The sequence below is a fragment of the Lepisosteus oculatus genome, chromosome 8 (genome assembly GCF_040954835.1).
Source record: "Lepisosteus oculatus isolate fLepOcu1 chromosome 8, fLepOcu1.hap2, whole genome shotgun sequence".
NCBI classification, from domain to species: Eukaryota; Metazoa; Chordata; class Actinopteri; order Semionotiformes; family Lepisosteidae; genus Lepisosteus; species Lepisosteus oculatus.
The window spans coordinates 19,498,927-19,513,849 of record NC_090703.1 but is presented as its reverse complement, the minus strand read 5'-3'; the positions used below and the strand labels follow the sequence as shown (position 1 = coordinate 19,513,849).

General features: G+C 38.7%; 2 protein-coding genes across 4 annotated transcripts; one reads left to right on the top strand and one right to left on the bottom strand.

Moving 5' to 3' along the window:
• Positions 1-924: 924 nt before the first annotated feature.
• Positions 925-3,310, bottom strand: LOC138241030 (EKC/KEOPS complex subunit GON7). Its single transcript, XM_069193340.1, has 2 exons — positions 3,072-3,310; positions 925-1,500 (listed from the first exon to the last, which is right to left on the bottom strand). The coding sequence occupies exons 1-2, from the start codon at positions 3,274-3,276 to the stop codon at positions 1,391-1,393; spliced, it is 315 nt and encodes a 104-aa protein (XP_069049441.1). The 5' UTR covers positions 3,277-3,310; the 3' UTR covers positions 925-1,390.
• Positions 2,599-14,801, top strand: ubr7 (ubiquitin protein ligase E3 component n-recognin 7). 3 transcript variants are annotated; one of them, XM_006632571.3, is made up of 12 exons: positions 2,599-2,764; positions 4,265-4,394; positions 5,374-5,507; positions 7,170-7,230; positions 8,762-8,857; positions 9,265-9,318; positions 9,525-9,630; positions 10,558-10,721; positions 11,126-11,314; positions 12,968-13,136; positions 13,662-13,723; positions 14,530-14,801. In XM_006632571.3, the coding sequence occupies exons 2-12, from the start codon at positions 4,266-4,268 to the stop codon at positions 14,620-14,622; spliced, it is 1,257 nt and encodes a 418-aa protein (XP_006632634.1). In that variant the 5' UTR covers positions 2,599-2,764; position 4,265; the 3' UTR covers positions 14,623-14,801. The 3 variants fall into 3 exon arrangements, with proteins under 3 accessions (XP_006632634.1, XP_015206534.1, XP_015206535.1); XM_015351048.2 differs by having other exon boundaries at positions 2,599-2,767; XM_015351049.2 differs by lacking the exon at positions 2,599-2,764 and adding an exon at positions 3,274-3,358.
• The last annotated feature ends 122 nt before the right edge of the window (positions 14,802-14,923 follow it).

The window sequence follows — 14,923 nt, the reverse complement described above, 5'->3', positions numbered from 1 at the left end:
TTTCAGGTTAACATTTTGTGGATGCCCGACACTATTTTTTGGATAAATTGTTTTCAAAACAATATCAGTCTTTACTGATAATTGCTCAGTTGTTTTCCTGTCTCTAGTCAGATATAAAATTATCAAGCAGTGTGAGGTGGGCCTTTCACTGGAATTATATCCTTTGTCCATCCATACTGATTAGATGATATTAGATCTTTAGATCTGAAGATCTGATCAGTCTCAACATATTCAAGGAATATTTGAAGTTCAAGCATGTAATATTGACAAATATCCTTCATTCCTACAAAGTAAAATCTTGTAGCATCAAACATTTGCACTTTATGCCCACTTTAGTATGGTCAAGGCCTATTGGAAATATATAATTCCACCACCAATACAGCTTGGTTTACATAGGTCCTTCAAATCATGTCACATGTTGTCAAGCCACAACATCAATAAAGAATCTTCCCACAATTTGCAAGCCTTGCCAACAAGCTGATTTTGGTAAACAGCCATGTTCTCTAATGCCGTTTACTATATGATAGACAATATAATGTGTGTATGCAAGTTTGAGAATGTGGAAGGCTCTGTTTGCTGCAATTTACTTTTACAGCTTTTAACTGCGATACCTAAGGCTTTGTCCAGTAGTGTTCAAAATCCATATTCCTTTTGTCAAATAATCCAGTAACAATATGGAACTGAGGACAAGGGATGGAATCAAGAATTTGTTCCTTGTTTAAAAGATTAGGAATCCCTGTTGGTTGGGGAAGAAGGAGACACAGAAAAAGGAAAGGGACTATGTTTCTAGTGACAACTAATAGTGTAAAAGAAGCACTTACATTTTGTAGTGACTGTCAGGAAATTTGGTTTTAGTAGGAAAGAGAACAAATGGTTTGCTGAGAAAGTATTAAACCAAGGACTGGATTAAAGGAAACAATGATGGAATCACAAACCAAAACATTTATACAATACACAAGCACATTAACAAAAATAATATGGAAATGACTCTTGAATCTTCCAAATCAAAAGTTTTTTTTCCCCATCTGCTCCAGCTGAATATAAAGGATGTATCTGAAAGAAACCTTTACCACTTCATTTCTTGTTATTTAATAAGAAGAAAATTATAAACAAATTCAGTATATGCATTTTTGAAGGGGTCCTGTGAAAAATTAATAGCAAAAGAGTGTCAACAATAAAACCACTACATAAACCACTGGTGTAGCTAAGAGCAATGGCTGCTGAGTTCTTCTTAAAATAGACCTACTGTAAATGAGACAGGCTAGGAACACTTACAGCCTTGTAGAGTCAGTACTTTGGCCTGTATATTTCAGAAACATGTTAACAGTTGTTCTCGTGCAAAACAAAATGTCCACCCTCCCTGGCGCACACCAGATTGCAGGTCTAGCTTTCAGGCCTGCAGAGTCTTTGTTCGTTTTGCAGGAGGCTCCACCCTGACCCCTTTGCTCTTGGTCTTGATTTCCACCTCTTCTTCTTCATCACTTTCTTCGTCACCTTCATCTGTCAAAGATGATGACAAAGCATGCTAGTTAGGGACCTTAGCTTTCATCTACATTACTCAACTTGAAATATGACCTGCAACTTCATGGCATTTCATGATTTCTGTTAAAAATAATGACTGCATAGTTTTTAGTGATCCAGATAAAGAACATGCTGACTTTAAATCATTTACAGTAAGAAGGTACTCATATGATACACATTAGTTTTTCCAAAATGAATCAACAATAATGCAAGCAATCCAGCTTAATACATTACACTAAACACACACTCTTTTGTTCATGTAGGTACTCTAGTTTTTTTCTATTTCCACATTTAAATTGTCCATAAACAATTTAAGAAAATGATTTGTGGATGTTAAGACTCTGTTATAGGTATAGCTTTACAAGCTATTTACCATGCTCGCTGAGATTAAAATTCATATCAACAGCAAACACTTCTGCTCCCTTACTGCCAGAAGGTTTTCTACCTTTTGTTGCTATAAGTACCTAACTGTATTTTATTTTATTTTTTCTTTGACTATATCAATACTTCCCCTTGATCTAAAGCAAATACTGATTTAAAAGGACCTTGCATTTGTTCTATTGAATAACAAAGTAAATATTTGTGAAAATCACTTTTTCTCCTTCGTTTTCATAAATGCTTCTACTTCCACTTATGCAGACCCTACCCAAACACTTGCGTTTATGTGTCCGCTTGTATCAACATGGACTTGTAGGATTAAGGTTAAAAAAATAAAATGTTATGTTATAAAAGTAATTCAAATGGACAAAATTTTACTTCAATATTATAATCAGAAAAACGTAATTCTCATGTTTGGCTCGTAAAACAAATACCTAGGTTCAAGCTAACAAAAGGATTCCTAGTTCATGAAATGCAGTGGGAACCTGGCTTGAACAGAGTTCATATGGTGCCAAATGCCGAAACAATACAACCACTGTACGTTATGTGAACCACATTGTTGTATACAACAATTGATTGGTGGGTAAAGCTTACCTGTTGTTGTTTTTTTCACGTGGTTTATAACCACTTTTATTTTTAAATAGGTGGTTGCCACAGATACGTTAAACGCCAGTGACAAACTAAACAAACGGACTACCTTGCGTATGACGTTTCCTATATATCACTAAATATCAAGTGCATCAGCTGTGCTCTTCACCTGTATGTCATGGTAATATAACACAGCTGACATCTGGACCTGGCAAGCGTGAACGGTTTAAAAAGAATCCCAGAGAGAGGCACAAATTCGAAAGTATTTCCACTTAAGGTAGTAAGTCTTCATTCTTTAATTTTATGTGGTTCTCGCGATTATCGTTACGATTACAAAAAGCTGTAGCAACACCATTCGACTTTGTGTCGAAGTGCTACTCGCGTCTCTTCCGATGAACCATGAAGCAGCTAATCGAGGTAACAGAAAATGAGTCAAAACAAACTCTAGCTACGTACAACTCCCAAACAAAAAATACTGATGTTCATTTCAAAGGGGGATAGGTATTTACAATAGCAGGAAGGGCTAAAATATACAGCGTTCCCAATGCGTTAAGAGCAGAGAAAGTCACACCCGCCACACGTACCGTCTAATGAGCCGTTGTCTGCCTGTGAGTTGACTGTGACTCCCTTTTCCTGAGAGACCAGATCACTGAGAACGTCCGACACCTCTGTTCTTATTTTCTGTAACCCAGAAAGGACTGATTTTAGGTTATTTTCGGCTTTAACGACAAACTCTTTCGTACTGCCATCTCTGAATTTGAGATCCCCTCGCAACTCGCAGACCGCCATCACTGCCGTGTGCGACCTTTCAACTCCGACCCGGATCCAAAATAGAAAAAATCGGCTAAAGGGCTCTGCTTTCTTCTCTTCTGTATGTTGTTCTCTTTTTACTCTTAAAATTATGAGACTGTCGGAAAGCAAAATGTAGTATTACTCTTTCATAGTATTGATGCAAATTACAATATCACACACAGTAGTCTGCATATTTAACTTTATCCATATATACCTGAGCTTTGAATTAAAAACATTAAATTGTATATTTCACAATGTCTTAAAATATAATCAGAGTGTATTCATAGTTTTTAAAATTTCATAAATTTAAAAAAGTTTACGAAGCTAATACGTCTTATACTTACAATCCTTTGAAGGTCTTTAAAGATGATATGGACATTAATGTTTCCACTGTGAAATTAGCAAATGTAAGTTATAGTAGGGGCGTTCATATATACAATATTTCTTCTGTATATGAAAACAAAGATATTCACAAGAAAAATACTTTAATGTAGACATTTAAATATAAGCCTAAATACGTCCTAGATACAAAGATTTAACGTTTCTGTCAGCAAGCATCTACGTAAAATACATTAAACATGCTACAAACAATGCAATCGGTGTTATACTTATTTGACGCGTTTCTTATTTAAGTGACCATTTCTTAAATTTAAGTTGTCTGCAAAGATACCACTTCTAACATCATACTATAGCCTAATTATCTGGTTCCCGCCAACTATCGTGTGCACCGCGCCTGCTCTGTAAACACAGTGGAAAAGATAATTCTAAAGAAAGTATTTTGTTATAATTTTCTTTGTGCTGTCTGATGCTATGCGTTCACACTTTGCTAAACAGAGGAAAATCGCAGAGGTTTGCGCCCGAGTCAAATTGTCAACATCACAAGCGGGGCGCACCAGCTATATAGCAACACTCTTCCGCCGCTCTGCGTGTTTGGCCTGGAACAGGAAGTGCTCGCTAACAATTTTTTTGTCGCCTATTTTTTAAGGATGGCGGTAAACGAAGGGGATGATGTGACTGTTTCTTTGGTGGATGTTTTGGAAGAAGATGAAGAGTTAGAAAACGAAGCCTCTGCTGTTTTGGGTGGCAGCGATCCCGAGAAGTGCTCCTATCCCGAGGTAAGGAAACATGATAGCAGCACGCCTTTGCCTCTGTGGACGCTTTGTATTTTATAATATAACCAATTTAGATAAGCAGCTTTGTCCCTGTGGGTGTATTTGTGGAAAGCAGTTGAGTGCTGTTTTTGATTTCTTGCCATGTGTTTAAGTAATAGCGAAGGAAACACCAAAACACCCAAAGCAAAACAAAACAGACAGTTCAATGGATTTCTTTGTAAATATTTTGTAGAATAAGTTAATCATTTTTAACCCAAGTGGTCAATGTAATGTGGGCTTTTTTTGCATTTTGGAATCAGTTCCACATCATGGGTTTTGTAGTTATCATTCATTCATGCTCTCACTCCTATCATAAACAAATGGAGGAAGTTTAAATAAAATGTAGATATTGAAAATGCCAGGCGTGTCTACCCTGATTATGAACGCACTCCCCTTACTTGCAGGTCTGATAATGCCCGTTTAGTCTTTAAATTAGGCCATGCCAGCATTAGTAAATGACTAATGCAGAAGTAGGACTTGACAGTGCGCTTGTTTTCCCTCTGATCTCAGTGGATTACATATTTCACCCTACTGCTGAAAACTCATTGAACACCCAAATGTTTTTGTAAGTTGTGGCACATTGAGCAATTGGTGATGCCGTCTCTTAAGTATGAATTGTAATGATTTACCAGTCGAAAGCTAAACTTACACACACGTACGGTCCTGGACTGCTGGTGTAACTATTAAACCTCCCTGTTAGCAAGTTTGAGTTAACAGGCATCTAAGTTTATTGGACTTTCATAATAGCTTCTGGTTTATTACAAATTCTGTGTCTGTGGAGTCTTCTGAAATCAATGGAAATGTGAATGGGGGGGGACTGAGCTTAATTTGCTTTCAGTATTTTGTTAGTGTTCTTAGTGGTTTGTATACTGTTGTGCTTTTATTGTACTATTGAACACGGTCCTCAACAGGTATGTAAATGTATTGCTGTTGCCATTTACAGGGATATGTTAAGCGACAGGCCCTCTATGCCTGCAACACCTGCACACCTAAAGGAGGCGAGCCAGCAGGAATTTGCTTGGCTTGTTCATATAAGTGCCATGAAGGGCATGATCTCTTTGAGCTCTACACCAAAAGGTAAGCTCATTGTGCCTCTGTCTGAGCCATAGGCTCTGGGTTTACGTCCTAATGGCACCTATAAAATGATACAAACTCATTGAAGCTTGTAGTATTTGCAAGCCTAGTAGGTTTAGTTATTCCTCAGTCACACAGTTTGCAAGCAAGGAAGAAGCCATTCAGACCTGTTTGTTTATTTCTTGCTAAGAGATCCAAGATCCCCATCTTGCTGTTTGGTGAAAGAAGTGATGGTGTCTGCTATGACAACATGGCCATATAGCTTGTTCCATATTCCCACAGCCCTTTGCGTAAAGCACTGAAGCATGTTCTTAGGTCTAAATACACTTCCAATTTGTTTCATTCAGTTAATTTGTGACCGTTCAAAATTTACTGAAGAAGTCAATTAGGTTAACTTGGTCATTTGTGCAGAACTTGAATACTCATTGTAGTGACTAAATGTTTACATTATAAGCTGTTAGTGTATTGTACAATTTTAACACAACAGCCATTGATTTATGTTAAATTGTTTAATGTTATATACACACAAACCCTATACCGTATCTAAATGGTCTGTTTTCTTTTTGTGTGGAAGCAATACATTATTTACAACAGGAAAACTCAGCCTTTGCTTCTTCAGTCCTGTAAAAGCTACAATTCAATTTAAAAACCTGTAAGAAAACACCATGATTGCAAATTGGATAACCAGCCGTTCCCTTCTTTTTACTTCTTATAAGTAAAGGAAATAGGTAGAAGTTGTTCAAATTACTCTTTGTTTCATGCAACAAAATAAATGCAGACTAACCAAGTGATATGCTATGTGGTGAGCCTGTAAATTAAGGAGTTTTGCACTGTGCAGAGTACACTTTTCTGTGTCATTTACTTGAAATTGGACACTGATCCATGTTGCATAAGAGGGTTTAAGCCGACATTGTCAACATCTGAATTTGTGAGTTAAGTATGCAGCATTAGCACACTCTTCTGTTCGTTTGTAGTCATTGCAGCAACTAGAATGGTAAATAGCTTTGAGTGTCATATTGTTTACACTTATATAGCGCTTGTCTGGACACTCCACTCAAAGCGCTTTACAGGTAATGGGAACTCCCCTCCACCACCACCAATGTGCAGCATCCACCTGGATGATGTGACGGCAGCCATAGTGCACCAGAACGCTCACCACACATCAGCTATCAGAGGGGAGGAGAGCAGAGTAATGAAGCCAATTCATAGAGGGGGATTATTAGGATATTAGATATTAATATTAGGAACATTAGGAGGCCATGACTGGTAAGGGCCAATGTGAAATTTGACCTGGATGCCGGGGTTACACCCCTACTCTTTTCGATAAACGCCTTGGGATTTTTAATGACCACAGAGAGTCAGGACCTTGGTTTTACGTCTCATCCGTAACTCATCCTGTTTACAGTATAGTGTCCACGTCGCTATACTGGGGCATTAGGACCCCCATAGACCACAGGGTGAACGCCCCCTGCTGGCCCCACTATCACCTCTGCCAGCAGCAACCTTACTTTTTCCCAGGAGGTCTCCCATCCAGGTACTGACCAGGCTCACACCTGCTGAGCTTCAGTGGGTTGCCAGTTGTGAGTTGCAGGGTGATATGGCTGCTGGAAATTTGTAAACTTCTTTAATGTATTGTTGTATCACTGGTGTAATTTGTCTCCAAAGGAATTTTCGCTGCGACTGTGGAAATGGAAAGTTCACAGACTTTGAATGCAAGCTCTATCGCGTAAGCTTAATTTCTTCTAAGTTCCTAACTTTTTAGATTTATAACTTATATAAATGGTATGAATTTTACATGTACACAAGGTCACGGCTGATTATTTTGTGTTAATAGCAAGGGTTGAAATATTGGTGTAAGAATCTGTGTGCTTCTTAACACTCTGGTTTAGTAGCATAAGAGTTGCTTAGACCTGCACACAACTGTTCTGCACCGTTTCTTCAATGTTCCAAAAGGCACTGAGGAGATGAGAGCTTGAAACATTTATATTGATTAATTACCACTTAGTTGGATGAAATAAGAGACTATCATGCCTGGCAAATGAAGAAAAAATACTTTTGAGCATTCATAGTGGCACTGCTAAAATGCAAGTCTGTTTTCACTGAAAATAGTTACTCCCTCTGGTTTGTGTATTTAAAATAACCAGGTAATGTTTTAAGATAATGAACATAAATTCCCCTTGACTCTGTGTGCCAAATACACATTGCCATTGTGTAATACAAATAAATATTTAAAATAAGTAGTGACTTGCAAAAGTATTCAGACCCTAGCACTGTTCTTACTTGTTGGTGCTTTACAGCTTGCAGTTATGACACTCTGAAGTAGCAATTAGCATGTTATATACACCACCTACTCCATGTATTCAAAGCAAAAATCAAAAAGACATAGATAAAGGGAAAGCAAAATGGAAAAGTCATATTTGCTTAGGTATTCGAACCCTTTGTTGTAGCCAACCTAAATTTAAATTAAGTACACAAAACAAAATTCAATAAGCCACCCAATCAGGTGAGTGGCCTCTGCGTGCAATAATAGGTTTCAGAGTAAAAACACCCATCTCTGCAAGGTTTCTTTTTACTTTAAATTCTCTACAGACAAACCCATGAAGACTAAGGAGTTTTCAAACCACGTCAGAGATAGTGTCATGAAAATGTACAGATCGGGATAGGGGTACAAAAACATTTCAAAGAACATTATTAAGAAGTGGAAGGCATGCCAACACTGCCTCATCAGCAGGGAAAGGGAAGCTTGTTAGGATTAAAGGGAAATGAGAAATGTATAGGCAAATCCTGAGGAAAAACCTGTTTTAATATGCTAAAGACCTAAAACTGGGATGAAAATGCACCTTTCCACGCAATGAATGAAGCAAAGCTACACTGCTGTGGCTTAAGAATAAGAAAATGAATGTCTTTGTGGCTCAGTCAAAGTGCTGACTTGAATCCTATTAGGATTCTGTGAAAAAGACTTGAAAATTGCTGCCCATAAGCGATTTCCAAGCAACCTGAGACAGTTTTGTCTCCTTAGTTTGTGTTGACATTTACTGTAACATATCTTACCTTACAAGTCTTCAATCTGAGCATTGAAAAAAATATTAAGTTTACAAAAATGTGTATGCATCATTTAGTCATAGGAATAGTCTGAACACTTCTGCAAGTCTGCAAGGAACTTTATGACCTTGTTTTTTATGACTTTCACAGTATATCATTTGCTTTGCTGGTGTATCACTTTGAAATCTTAATGCAGTTTATTATCTTTCTTATAGGATAAAGACAAATTGAACATCAATAACAAATACAACCATAACTTCTTTGGTTTATACTGTACCTGTGAGAGACCTTACCCAGACCCCGAGGATCAGGTATGGTGAAGTTTCCATAAAAATAAACAAATATATTAACTGAAAACATTTGATTTTTTTTTTACATTTGTCTTTTTTGTATTCCTAAGCAAGGAATTCCTTTCCCTAGTTGCAGAAGTTAATCTAAACAGTGCTTGGTCAGTGCTTGGGTGGCAGACCTCCAAAGAGAAGCCAGAATAATAGGGGGTGGGCGAGCATTCTTGGCACATTTGTATCGACATGCCTGCTGCTGTTATGAGAAAATCATAAAACTTGGCAGCTAAGTGATCTGGTTGTGAACATTCTGTGGGATGGAAGAATGTTCCCCTTCTACCAGGGTTATTTGAATGGCGCTCTCTAACCTTCTTGGAGAGGTGTCAAATGTATCTAGAATGTGGCTCTTGAAATGGTCTCTGTCTTCTCATCAGGTGCCGGATGAGATGATTCAGTGCATCATCTGTGAAGACTGGTTCCATGGCAGGGTAAGCTTTCTGTAGAAAACAATTGGTGTCCTTTGTTAACATGAAGGCTTTTTTAAGGAACACCAGGATACCCTGAGTGCCTACATTATGGAATTCACTGACGAAGTACCAAGAGAGACTGTTGTGGTTGTAAGCTATGCAGCTGGGTTTCAGACCCAAAGGTGCAGTTCTGCAGTGATGCCATCTTGTTTTATTCCTGTCTACAGCACCTGGGATCTGTGCCTGTGGAGAGTATTGAGTTACAGGAGATGGTCTGCGTTTCCTGTATGAACAGAGCACCCTTTCTTTGGGCCTATGCTGCACAACTAGCAGGTATTGAAGCCTGACATGTACACTAACTGCATTATTGTGAAAGAACTAGAGATAAACCCTCAATCAAAATTACAGGACGACTTGCCCTCTTCTCCAAAATGTCTGGAATAAATGTATGTGCTTGTTTCTAATCTTGAGTTACAGTAGTAAACATAACTGCCCACAAATTGTATCTCAAATCGCTTCACTAGAACATATTAATATCTACTATCTATGATGATAGTTTTCAATGAAAATCAGAAGTAGTAACAATTATAAGTCTAGTTTAACAGTGTTCACTGTAAAATAACAGAGTAGCTTTGTTGTAGATGCAGACTGGTAATACTTAAATCTGTAGCTGTACTATTTGGCTTATGAATTTCCATGTACTTTTGTGGAGCTACTGATATGGTAGAAATATTGGACAACCAGAATAACCTTCAGTTCTACTTTAAATTATCAGGTATGTGCAGGAGTTCTTTATTTAGTAAATGAAAGCTGTATTTCAGTGACTAGAAGAAAGATCACAATATTGTTTTGCATTTTGTTCTGAGTACACCACCTCCCCAGTCTCACCTTACAGAAATTTGACTAAACAGAGTAAAAACTTTTCTTGGTTTACTCTCCTCTGTGATTACCACACACACTTGTTAACCATTAAACGACAGTAAACACGGGTGAGCCTGGAATCCTGCTGTCCTTGCTTGCAGAGGCTGGCTAGGGAAACTAAGGGAGGAGGGATGCAATATCTTAAATGCTCATTCTGTGTATGTGTTCACTCAATGGATAAGAAAGGGTCTCTTCCAGCTTGCATAAAATTTGAGTTAAGACTTGCAGAACAGACCCCTTGCGTATCTTCGGGAGAGGGTGTATGTAAGACTGGTGAAGGGTACGTGAAGTGAAATGGAATGCATATTTCTGAGTTTTGGATGGTTGTGTGTCTACCAGCCCCCTCGGTGACGAGACTGAGCCCTAGCAAGGCTGAGGTGGAGGTGAATGTGGAGGAGGATGGGCAGCCGACGGAGCAGGAGAGCACGGGGAACAGTGAGGAGGACAAACACAGCATCAAGAGGGAAGGAGAGCAGCCCTCCACCAGCACCATCCCAGAGAAGGTACAGTGCCTAGCCTGCGCAGCTCTGTTCAGGGGGCATGTTTTGGAAGAGCTCAGCGGTCTGGCATCTTTAGCCAATGAAGGCAGAAGACACAGATTTTACCTCCAAAATCTGGCTGCAGTAAAACATTCAACCACCAGATGGCACAATGCCTTAATTCTTCCACTGTTGAACACACGCTAGCTGCCTGTAAACAAGTAAAACATTTTGAAGCAAAAGGATTTTGGGGACAGACTTCACAATGAAGTATAGTGTCACTTGTAATATAATTCAATTTTCAGCTGTCTAAGCACAAATTGTTTTTGTTTTCTCATTGCCATTCACAGTATAAAATCTGTAAGCTACATAAACCTATGACTGACTCTAGATGGGACTTGTTTTCAATGCTGTTGCTTGTTTTCTAGGCAGTGACAAATGGGGAGGCTGGCTGTAAGAGGACATACAGTCAGATGGAGGCCTCTGCTGATGCTAAGAGTGAACCAGTCACATGTAAGCTGCAAGAGCTGAAGGCAAAGGGCTTTGTGAAGAAGGAAGGAGCTATCTTCTGGCCGTATGTGTGGCGGAGCAAGCTGTGTACCTGCAGTGACTGCAAGGTAAATTCACGTCATCCCATCCCATCTTCCTGTAGTACAGGTGTCTCAAAGAAATAATACTCAATATTACAGAGCACATTATGGACAGTCAAAAATAATTGGCATAATTAAAAAAAGAAGTCTGCTATGTAGTAGAGGCTATGAACAGAAATAAATCTTATGATTTCTTTGAGGGAAATCAGTGTGTGCCAGTTTTGTATGTTGATAAAGTGGTAAAAAAAACTATTTGTGTATATGGACACAATGTGACACATGGGCTTCACAGTAGCGGATGTACTGTAGGAGCACCACATTCAGACACAACATTCTTTCTCAAACATAGCTTGCCAGGCCTGCATCCAGCAAGCATCTTCGTTCATTAACAGTATTTATATTCCTGAGGTTCCTGAAGGTGATTCCAGAAAGCAGTCCCTATTTTTCCCTATTTAGGTTGTTATTGTGCAATCTTTTTGACCCCTTCAGGAACTTTTCATTTTAATTACATTTGTTAGCTGTTACGCAGAAGTAATTTACTCTAGGGAAAATTATGTCACGATATTAAGCAAACAGAGCTGTTAAAGAGATTGTGGACAGACTTAAATCGGTGTTATCCTCTAGCTATCTAAATAGCTTTTAACATGATACCAATTAACAATACACAGGAGGGACCTACTTTAATATCCTTAGTCTGAAACCAAACTGCTTAAATTCCCAACATCTGGTTATTGAAAAGCTATACCTAAATGAGAGGGCTTTGAAACCCCACACTAAGTACCAAGATTAATGCCACGTCTTAATCCTGTGTAGTTTATGTGAGTTGAAAAAAGATTCAGGTTCCTGAGTGCCTCAGCCAGTGGAAAAGCTCACTCAAAAGTGCAGTATGAGTTCTGAGGCCTAGACTGCACTAATTCAAGTCATGTTGCTAGGCAATTCTAAGCATGATTCTCCAAGCAGTGACACAAAACTAAGGGAGTGTATTGAGATATGGTAGGTGTTAGCTGACCAGGTCTTTCCTGCAAGATATTGACTCCTGTAGTTGGCTGCCACATTTTTAGGTTTTCGCATGTCTACAGAGAAAGGGCGCTAGTGAGTGAATATGTTGAAGGAGTTTGTCTGCAGGTGCTCACCGCCCCCTTGCAGGTAACAGGATTCATGGCCAGAAAGCTAAGTCATAAACAAAGTCAAACCAAAGGAAACTGAGTGACCCATCTAACTCATTTGAAATCGCTAAAAGACGACCAAAGAAATTAAATATAGAGCTCTGGGAACTCGGTTGTCCTGTGAGATTTAAGTGCCCTATCGGGTAATTCTGTATTGGTGCCACTCAGACCACAAGAAGGAACATAAGATCAGTTAAAAACAAAAAGAGGCTAGTTGATTGATCTAGCTCGTTTGATAGTTAGCAGGTAATTGATCCAAGGATCTCATCCAGTCACTTCTTAAAGAAGCCAGCATTTCGGCTTCAACAACGTGGGTGGACAGTGTGTTCTATGCTCCCACTACACAGAAGAGTAGTAGTAGTTCTTGTGTACAGAATAGCCTACTGTTATCAGATTGAAAATGCACGTCCACATAATTGCTACTTGTTACCTCTAGTTTGTGTCTCGCTTTCGATCCTGATGACATTTACCTGGTTGACAGTCAGTGCCCTGATGCCATCCGTTGCTGTTTCAGAAAGTCTACACCGAAGCAGGAGTGCCCTTCCTACTGGACGAGTCAGATACAGTGCTGGCCTATGAGAAGAAGGGCAAGACGGAGCAGGAGAGCAGCCTGGAGACGAGAGACCCTCTGATGACAGCCCTGAGCAGCATGGGCAGAGTGCAGCAGCTGGAGCTGATCTATGGTAAGAAGAGAGCAAAAGCCCTTTAGGTGTCAGTGGTGCAGGATGTGGACACTAGGTTGGGGAACGTAATGCCCTTATAATTGCTGTAGCATTTTCAGTCTGACTATAATTGAAAACTACTCATTCTTTCCATTGCTACAAAAAATCCGTTCAAAGCTCTAGTCTTTATTGGAATATTGAGTGTAGACACTAGAAAACAAGCATGATTGGGTTGTTCTCCTTACAATTCCCCATGTTGCAAAAGTGCTTTTATTTTCAAGTGCAGCTGTTTAATATGCCAGTCTATTATCTGAAAAGAAGCCTTGATTGGTCCTAACGTTGTAGTAGAGATGAGTCTCCTTCCCTTTGTTCATAATGTATGCCATGGCCTTTCACAGTGAGGGCTGAAGGTTCCATTTTATAAATGACAACAGATAGTGACCTTTTTGTGAAATCTTAAGTGCCAAGGCTGATAAATGTGTGACATATACCCCTGCAACATCCAGTTCGAAACTATGCTGAAATAAAATATGTTCTTCCTTCTAGAATACAATGATCTGAAGACTGAACTGAAGGACTACCTGAAGAGATTTGCAGATGAAGGCAAGGTAGTGATCATTAAATGTTTATGAATTTGTTTCCTGGAAATTTATATCCGAGGACATATTCCTTCCTGTTGCTTTTCCTTATAAAGGGGGTTTTAATGCTTCTTGCCATTCCTGTTCACAGTGGCATGCATTGTACTCTGCTTATGAAACCCCACCATTAATTACATTACCAGTTTGAATCCCTAAAGTAAATGCAGTTACTTAATAATGAAGTTTTATCTTCATTGGAGTAGCTAGGGCAAATATAGACACAGAGGACACTAAACATCAAACATTTAATTTGACCCTTTATGCAGAAATACAAAAGTAAATTTCTGTTCAGTTAAAATGGAATGAAAATATTTTGCTCATGGAGAAAATTCCCATTGGGTAGATTTGTCAATTGAATGTCCTACACGTCATGTCAAATCAAATTTCAAGCTGATTAAAGCAACTTTAGCAACCTTTTGCTTATTTGGAATTCCACAGGTGAGGAGACCTGCATTTACTTCAGATTTTGTTTCACATTGATTTGAATTAGTCTTTATCTAAGTGTACTTTTACACTACCTTATATTAAATTGTCTGATAAGCCTCATAAACTGAACTTATTATAAAAAAGGTTTTGGAAATTGTAAGACTTAAAACTTGGATATTTATTTTAATGTGAAGGAAACAGGAAATCCAGAAGTCCAGTAACATTGAAACTCTAGCAACTTAGCAGAAAGTGGAAATTAGCTTTGATGATATTTGGTTCATCTTGCTTCATCACCTGATAAACAACCATTCCCTGTGTCTGATGTCCCTCTCAATATCTGCTGTCTGTAGGTGGTCACCAGGGAAGATATCCAGCGATTCTTTGAGGAGTTTCAGTCAAGGAAGAGACGAAGGATGAGTGCTGGCCAGTACTACTGTGCCTGAATAGCTCCCCCACCACCCCCCAGCCTTGTCTTTATAAAGCACATCATCTTCAAACACATCCAATAGAACTCCAGTCCTTTGAACAAAATTGTTTTTAACCTTTGAAACAAGTATCTGTTGTCCCAATCCTTTGATTCTGTGCTTTTAAATAATGTTGCAAATAAAAAAAAAAAGCTGTAGGAAGTTTTCTTGGCTCTGAAGCTTGACATTTCACACTTTTAAGTGATTCCATGGCTAAAAGCAATTTCTTTGTATTATTTTAGTATAGTGATTCTGAAAGACTGCAGACCTCACTAAAGGG

Excerpts from the sequence above, each read along its gene's own strand:
- LOC138241030 (XM_069193340.1), bottom strand. The coding sequence starts at position 3,276 with ATGGCGGTCTGCGAGTTGCGAGGGGATCTCAAATTCAGAGATGGCAGT. Across the intron at positions 1,501-3,071 it reads AGACAACGGCTCATTAGACG|ATGAAGGTGACGAAGAAAGT; the intron begins GTACGTGTGGCG and ends CATCTTTGACAG.
- ubr7 (XM_006632571.3), top strand. The coding sequence starts at position 4,266 with ATGGCGGTAAACGAAGGGGATGATGTGACTGTTTCTTTGGTGGATGTT. Across the intron at positions 8,858-9,264 it reads ACCCAGACCCCGAGGATCAG|GTGCCGGATGAGATGATTCA; the intron begins GTATGGTGAAGT and ends TCTTCTCATCAG. Across the intron at positions 9,631-10,557 it reads CTATGCTGCACAACTAGCAG|CCCCCTCGGTGACGAGACTG; the intron begins GTATTGAAGCCT and ends TGTGTCTACCAG.